General features: G+C 35.8%; 1 protein-coding gene across 3 annotated transcripts in view; it reads left to right on the forward strand.

The window, feature by feature from the left end:
• UBE2K (ubiquitin-conjugating enzyme E2K) overlaps window positions 1-8,760 on the forward strand; it is a 79,665-nt gene that overhangs the window by 59,565 nt on the left and 11,340 nt on the right. For all 3 annotated transcript variants that reach the window (XM_006873220.1, XM_006873222.1, XM_006873221.1), the window contains one exon: window positions 7,116-7,198. In XM_006873220.1, coding sequence (XP_006873282.1) covers window positions 7,116-7,198 — 83 coding nt within the window. The remainder of the gene's footprint in view (window positions 1-7,115; window positions 7,199-8,760) is intronic.

Below are 8,760 nucleotides of genomic sequence, written 5' to 3' on the forward strand. Positions count from 1 at the left end.
ACTTCCCCTTATCGGTGACCAACGTGGTCACCAGTCAGAACATGTGTCTGCTCATGTACTCCCATTGAGTCTGAGTCTGGAAGGGGGTTTGCCCTGAGGGTACCCAACAACTTGCTTTAATGTCTCCTGGGCATGCAACTTTGCTTGTTCTTGTAGTACTCAGTCGGACTGCCATTATTGTTCTGTGCTTTTCCTGTCTATCTTAACTGGTTTTATTTGCATAGTTAAAATTTGAGAAAAAATTGTTATGTTAGCATTTGACATAACATGGCCACAATTTTTTTTTCTGTTTAATAGTCTGTAGTAAGTTATTAATCAGAAGAAGAGCAGAGGTTAGCTTCTAGACAGAAAGTATACAAAAGGGACTTCAAAAAAGTTTGTGAAAAATTTCATTATCTTTTAATTCCATTTTCCATGAACCTTTTGAAGACCATATCTTTGAGTCAGCTGAATCTGAAGTAGAAAGAATTTGTTAAAGGGTTAATAAAGTGTAGTGTATGTCTGTAAGAGGAGATAAGAACACTTATAATGCTGCTTTAACATAGATAATTAAGAGTAGTTTTCTTTGTCTTGTAAAATTAATGTCTAATATATACATAGTGCTTATGATTTTTGTTTTTCTTCTTTAAAAGCTTCCTAAAGCTGTTGAGTATTCTGAAATTAACTTAAGTAGTGTAGTATCCATTTTGTATGTGTTAATAAGACTTGAATTGCTATCGATAAATGTTTTAGTATTATGTTGTTGTTGTTAGGTGCCCGATCTTGGGTTAACCTCACTATTGTTGCCATGCTTGAGCCCGTTGATGCTGCCATTTTACCAATCCATCTCGTTGGGGGTCTTCCTCTTTTTCTTTGACCTTCCACCCTACCAAACATGATATCCTTCTCCAGCTACTGGTCCCTCCTGACAATAAGTCCAAAGTATGAGAGACGAAGTTTGGCCATCCTGGCTGTACTTCTTCCAACACAGGAGCACTCTGGCTGTACTTCTTCCAACACAGATCTGTTGGTTCTTTTGGCAGCCCATGGCACTTTGAGTAGTCTCCTTCAACACCACAACTCAAAAACATCAATTCGTCTATGGTCTTCCTTATTTACTGTGTAGCTTTAACATACATATGAGGTTATTGAAAATAACCATGGTTGTTTGGGTCAGGTACACTTTAGTCTTCAAGCTGACATCTTTGCTCTTTCAACACTTAAAAAAAACATCTTTTATCTGTCTTGTCATCAGTATCGAATATGGTTCAATTTGCTCATAATAAATGTCATTGTGTTTTTTACTCTTAATGTTTTGTCTCTTTGAATTGTACATTTGAATTGTCTCTTATATTGTATATTTTTTGCTATAGGATAGGAATGGTAGGACCATGGTAGCAAAATAACATGGATATGAATTGGGTGTAGATTAATAGCGCAGCAGTTTGAAATGTATGTGGATGCTAATAAGTGACAAAGTATGCTTATTAGACAGTTACTTATGTCTGTACTGATGGGTAACGGAGTATTCTCTTGACAGTGTCTTCATTGGATCATTTGCAAATTCAAAAGTATTTATTCCTAACTGTAAATTGTAGTACCAAGTAAGAATCCATTTCATAATTTTTTTTGGTCTTGATATTTTCTTGGTGCTGTATATGTATATTTGTTTTCATGTTTAATCTACCAAGACTCATGTATTGAAGACCATTTTTTAAAAAGCAAGAAACAGTTCATAGATCCTCAGATAATTTGCCTAATCCATAATTCTTCTGACATCTTCAGTGGTAATTTAAATCTATTTTCCAGTCATGTTGAAAGCATTGAATCAATTTTTGCTTCAAGCCACAGAATGCTCTGAATTCCCAGAGCTGTTGAAATTGTGGCATATAGTTATATTGCTTCTTTATATTTTGAACTCAACCAATGGTAAACATTAAAATGTGAATATTATGGTTATGTCTGCTATGAAGAAATGTGTGTTGCATGTATGCCCTCTTTATATACATGTCTTACTTAATCTGTACTGTATTTGAGGGGTTACATCTGAGAGCTGTGAATGTTTAAAAGCGTTTTTCTTTTCTGTTTTTTATTAGGTCAGCCTTGTAAATATATGTATGGTTTCCTGGGTGTTAATCTAGAAATTGTAGTAGTTTTGGTGATGATGTGATTTTCAAGTGAATAACTTATTTTCCGGAACAAGATGGCATCTTTATTTGAATCATGCTTACCTTCTACATTTGTTTGCCAGTCTCTCCTTTCCTCCCTTGCCCCCAGGTGTTTTTGATGCTAATTTTGTGACTAGCTTCTTTCAGACTCTATCTCACTAGGCTTGGAAATGTGAAAAGCAAAGGATATGTATGGCTCCTTTCTTGTGAGGAACTAGGCTAGGGGTAAGTTAGATGCTAAATGACATACAGCTCTGACAAGCTGGAAATTATTTATCTGTCAAGGGATCTAGAAGACCATGTAGAGAATGTAGCACTAAGAAAACTCAAAAACACTTGTGTGTAGCCATTACAGGGTACCTTTATGTGTTACCCCATGTTTCTAAAAGTTTCATGCAATAAAATAAATTGGCTAATAAGGAACAATTTTTCTAATGCCTCATACCACCTATCATACCTCTAGAGTCCGGGGTACATATGTCTCTCACATGCTAATTATCAAAATCCATCTTAACAAAAATTTAACATGACTCAAGTTAGTCAACATGCATTCCACTACTAAAAACATTCGTATCAGCCAAATTGAACAAGCATCAGAATAATTTGATCATGAAAGGGTTAGATCGTTTGGCAGCTTCAAGTGGAGAGAAGAGACCATTATTAAAAGAAGTGTTAATATTGTAAGAAGAAAAAGAATTAAATGCAGCCCTGAGTGAAGTAGTAGAAAGTATCCATAAGGTTTAGGTATTTTGATGTCATTGGTAATTTTACGTACTTTTTCAGATGGCATATGAGTAAACTGTAGGAAGTAGAGACAGTATAAATAAACCAAGTCACCAGGAGAAGAAAAAAATAGAAGCTACCTATTTTTGTCCCCATAAACTGCTTACATTTGTAGCACACATTGAAGATTTAATTTTTGTGAAATACTTTAGAACATAGATGAATGAATTTTAACACAGGTAGTCTTTGTCATCTGTGTCAGATATAATAATAATAAAAGCACATGTTGTTGTTAAGTGCTGTGGAGTCAGTTCCGAACCATAGCAACCCTGTATAGGGTTTCCGGGGAGATGATGGTGAGTTTGAACTGCCAACTTTGTGGTTCATACTGGCCTCTCTTGTAGGTCCAGTGCTTATCCTGCAGCACCACACCAGTACTACAAAAATGAAGTGATAAATTAGATTGCATTTCATAGTGGTCTGAGAAAGATCTTATTCTTTGATCTAGAGGCAAATAATGAAGAGATTAAGGACTCACACCTGTAATCAGCTGGTTTGGGTTGCAGTGTGTTTTATTACTAGTTATTGATCTTAGGCAAGTTTCTCAGGGAGTCCATGCTTGTACTGCTTACCGAAAGTTACCTTATTGTGTGTTACTAACACACTCCTGGACTAGGCACCTCGCAATTTATTTGAACAAATCAGCCATTGAAATTTAGTGGAGCATGGCTTTATTCTGACATGTTACCGGTCATCATGAGTCAGAATCGATTCCATGGCAAGTAAATGGAAGTTTAAAAATTTCTAAGTCTTGGTGTCCTTCAGTGTCTGATAAATAATGGCCTTCAAATCTTTGTTAAGATATTTTATACAAGTTGGTGGGTTTTTCCTTCCTTTTTTTGAGAAGAAGAAGAAGAAAAAAATACAATTATTGTTTGTGCTTCCAGGCATTGATTTTGCTTGCTTTAACTTTTTACAACATTGGTCTCATGCAATATTTGTTCTTTTGTGATTGACTAATTTTACTCAGTATAATGTCCTCCAGGTTCATCCATGTTGTGAAATATTTCACAGATTCATTGTTATTTATTATTGCATAGTATTTCATTGTGTTTGTGCCAAAGTTTGTTAACTATTCCTTCTGTTAATTGGCATTTAGGCTGGCTCCATCTGTTTGATGTGTCTCTTATAGACAGCCTATTAAAGGATCCTGTTTTCTTATCCTTTCTGCACTCTCTGTCTCTTGACTGGTACATTTAGTCCATGTACATTGAGTATAATTATCGGTAGGTATGAATTGAATGCTGTCATTTTGCTGATTGTTGTTTTCTTGTGTGTGTGTGTGTGGTGTTGTTGGTTTCTTTGTTCCACATGATTTTCTGCACTGAGTTAATTTTGTTTATGAGTTTTCTTTTCATTTTCTTCATTTCTGTTGTGTTAATGTTCACTAAATCACTCTAGTTTTCCTCTTTTTTTTTTGATGTTCAGATGTAAGTGCAACCTCTTTGAGTTTATCCTGTAATTTATTATTTTTCTCCTATTTAAAAGTTTTTTTTTTTTTATCGTGAAATCTACTTCCTTGCCATTTGGAAGGTCTGTATCTTCACTATTCCCTCTTTTTGCTTTGTAGTTGACTTCATTATACATTGATTTCACTGGTTCCTTGTTATCTTTTTTGTAGGTTTGTTTTACTTTAAATACTTCTATATCTGAATTGTTTTGGTGGTAGTGTCATGTATGGTAATCTCAGGTTGTTTGCTGTTGCTGGTTCTCAGTCCAAATAATATCCTTAAAACATTTTTTGTGAAGTTTGTCTAATCATGTCAAATTCCTTTAATTTCTGTTTATCAAGAAATGTCATAATTTCAACATATTTTAAAGACAGTTTTTCTAGGTGTATGGTTCTTGCTTGACAGTTTTTTGTCTTTCAGAGTTTTATATGTCATCCCATTGCCTTTTTTCCTACATTGTTTCTGCTCAGAAATTAGCTTAGTCTTATTGGTTCTCTTTGTAAGTAACTTTTCATTTTTCCTGATCTGCTCTCAGGATTCTTTCCTTATCTTTGGTTTTGGAAAGTTAGATTTTTATATATCTTGGTGTTTTCCTTTTATGCTTTATCCTGTTTGGGGTTTGTTTAGCTTCTCATATGCTTATCTTCTCATTTTTCCATGATGTTAGGAAAGTTTTCTTTCGACAATTTTCTCTGGTTTTTATGTTTCTTTCTGTTCTGGAACTCCAGTTACCCATAGGTTGTTGCTCTTCATGGTGTCCCACATAACTCAGGCTTTCTTTTCATTTTTTCATCTTTTTTCTGATTGTTCTTCTACCATGCTAGTGTTGAGAGATAAATCTTCAAGCTCACTAATTCGAGCTTTCATTGCTTCAAATATTTGTCCTTTCAATGTATTATCCATTTATAAGATTTTGGTGTTAATCTTCTGAATTTCTAACTACAGGTGTTGTGGTCTTTGAATATTTGCATTTATTTTGTCCATTTGTTCTTGTAGTGTTTTCTTGAATTCTTCTAAAGTTTTTTTCTGTGGTCTTGCTTTCATCAATTTTTTTTGTCAGTACTTTAAAAGTACCTAAATATCATTCTTTTGTATTTTTTTCTAGTTAGTTCCATTACCTTTCCCTAAAAGTATTTTCCAGTCCTGCATCTTGATCATTTGTTTGAGACATTCTCTCATGTTTCTTTGTGTGAGCTAAAATTGTCTATTGTCTCCGGGGAGTTGTGGGGTTTGTGTGGAACTGATGATTTTATGTTGATGAGTTCTTAGGCTCTCACCATTTGTCTCCTCTGGGAGTAGTTAGAGAATGGAAGCGTATGCACCTATCTGTTTCACATGCACTTATCTGGTTCGAGTACCTCAGTTTAGGGTGGGTGTTGCTGGTATTGGCAGCTGTCTATCATTGATCAGGTGGTATAGGAGTTGGTATTAGCTCTTGCCTGTTGGATGTTGCTGTGGGTATGGTTATGACTGGATTGTATGAGAGAAAACCCTTCCCACATACACAAGAAAACAAAATAGAATAAACAAGCAAGGAGCCAACAATAAATGAAAAGAGGAAATAATAAAGGGAAGGGGGATTAAAATGCAGCAACTAGTGAAAAAGAATAACTTAAAAGACAAAAGAGAGATAGCAAAATGGAGTTGTAAAAGAGGAAATAAACAGAAGAAACTTACAAAGACAAAAAGCGAGCGCGCAGAATAAGGAGAAAGAAGAACAAAAGCTGAGATATAAAGGATAAAATGCAAGGGAATGGAAAGAGAAAGAATAAACAAAAACAGTGAAACAACAAAAGGGGAAAACTAAAAAAAAAAAACAGTACAAAGTGTTGGATCTGAAGCGGTGAAAATTTTGGTAGCCTCTTGTAAGCCAAGAGCTCCCAAGGTGGGTGTGGGAGGGATGTGACCACAGAGTTCCTGGCCTATCATTCTTGGTATTACCTATACTCAGGCACTCGGTCTGGAAGTAGTTCATGGAGACCCTTGATGTAGCTGGTTTCAGTGTCTATTGTGATCACAAGGCAACTGAGGCAGGGTGAATGGTTTAAATGCTGGTGTGGTAGCTTTGCCGGTTTTATAGGTCTGGAGCAAATTCTGCCTGAATCTAGGCACCAAAGTACAATGAACTAAAGTAGCTCAGTGACCCCTGCCTCATGCTGGTGTGACTCCCAACCACTCCCAGAAAGCAGGGTCTGCGCTGAGGGTGGGATCTGGTCATACCTCTGGTTACTTGGAGAGTATGGGGGGAAAGGAGTCACTCCTTTCCTGTCACCTGTGTGAATCTGCTCTTCCAGGCTTGTTGTTAAAGCAGCTCTCAAGATGGCCGCACTGCGTCTGGCCAGCTGTTCACACGTGTCTCTCTCTCTTGTTATCCCTGCTCGGTGTCTCCACCCAGCAAGCACTCAGTCCACTTCTCTAACCTTTTCTCTGAAGTTCAATCTTCCAGAATTTTCATCTGTGTATGTCTCATTTGATCTCTCGTATTTTTGTTATAGAGGGTCCATGTAGTGCATCTTGCCGGAACTCTCTGTGTAAAGGTTTAAGGAAAACTTTTTTTAGTGATGGCATGTAGCGTGTACTGCATGTGATTGTCCTTCTACACCTTTCCCTTCATTTAGGCAAAATGATAGAAGTATAATTTTTTAATAAGATTTAAATTTTTGTAGTTAATTTTTATTTAAACTATATATATTTTACTTGTTACTTGAAAACTTAAGTGTGCTTTTTGTTCTAGGTCCGCTTTATCACTAAAATATGGCATCCTAATATTAGTTCTGTCACGGGGGCTATTTGTTTGGACATTCTGAAAGATCAATGGTAAGACAATTTAAATTCACCTCTCCTCATACTAAGACTATATTTAGAATATTAAATGAATTACCTCAAAAGATAAGCATTTATTATACTTTGTTTTAGCAATAATTTTTAAACTTTTTAAAGTCTTGTAAGTATGTGACTTAAAATGTAGTTGCAATCATAATCCGTATTTTAAAAGAAACCTGTTATGTGATAACCAGAAATTCTAGTTTTGCATTTGAAGTCTTGGATTTAATTTGTTACTTCAGTATTTTTTATTTTTTTGCTTTCTGAAAAATATTTGTGAAATACAAAGTTTAAGTATTGAAGCAATGAATTCAGCTCTGACTTACTTGGAATCTGTTGTTAAGTGAGTCTATTCCAAGTAATAGATACCTGTATAGGGTTTCTGAGGAGCCACCTGGTGGATTTGAACCACCAGCCTTATGGCTAACAGACCAGTACTTATCCTGCAGTGTCACACCAGGAGTCCATATAGAATGTGGAAAGCAAAAATGTTAGAATTTGTGTTCATTAAACAACGTGAAAGTTCTCAGATTATATGGAGATTTGTTTGTAGGTGATATTTTCATTTTTGCATAGCACTTTATAGTGCTCTCAAGTTTGTTTTTCTGGCTCGATCTTAAGGCATACTGTTTCAAGAGTTCCTATACTCTGACTCTTAACTGCCCTACATTCCTAGCTGTGCCATTTACTAAGCTGCATGGTCTTAAACAACTTACCTAAAGTCTGTGAACCATAGTTTCCTCATTTGTAAAATGAAGTCAGTAACACCTGCATCATAGTGCTATTGAAGGGATTAAATGAATTCTTTTATGTAATGTCTTCTAGTGGAACGACATATTCTAACAATGATGAATATGGTGATGATGATTAGGCAGAAGATCACTATGTTAAATATTAAATGATGTTAAGACATGATTTATAGATATAAAAACTAATACAAGTATAAAAAGCCATTCTAGTAGAAGGAAACAATAAATTTAGGAAAAAATAAGTGGATGTATGTTGACGTTTTTTCCTTTGGTTTTACTCTTTCAAGAAAAAGAATTAGAAAAATGAGAAGCATAGTGATTTCGCATTGGCATGTATGACTAAAAGTGTCTATTTAAAAAATGACAGCACATAACAATTGCATGTAACAATGCTACTCTTCCAAAACACTAATGCAGGCAATTTGCTAAAGAGAATTTCTAGACAGCCAGTAAACTATGTTGTTGTTAGGTGCCATCGAGTCAGTACCACCGACCCATAGCGACTTTATGCACACCAGAACTAAACACTGCCCGATCCTGGGCCAACCTCACTACTGTTGCCACACTTGAGTCCATCCATATTGCTGCTCGGCCAGTCCATCTCATTGGGGATTTTCCTCTTTTTCTCTGACCCTCCACCTTACCAAACATGATATCCTTCTCCAGTGACTGGTCCCTCCTGACAATATGTCCCAAGTACGAGAGACGAAATTTGGCCATCTTGGCCACTAAGGAGCACTTTGGCCGCACTTCTTCGAAAACGCATTATTGGTTCTTTTGGCAGCCCATGGAACTTTCAGTATTCTC

This window comes from Chrysochloris asiatica, unplaced genomic scaffold (assembly GCF_000296735.1).
Source record: "Chrysochloris asiatica unplaced genomic scaffold, ChrAsi1.0 scaffold00230, whole genome shotgun sequence".
NCBI classification, from domain to species: domain Eukaryota; kingdom Metazoa; phylum Chordata; class Mammalia; order Afrosoricida; family Chrysochloridae; genus Chrysochloris; species Chrysochloris asiatica.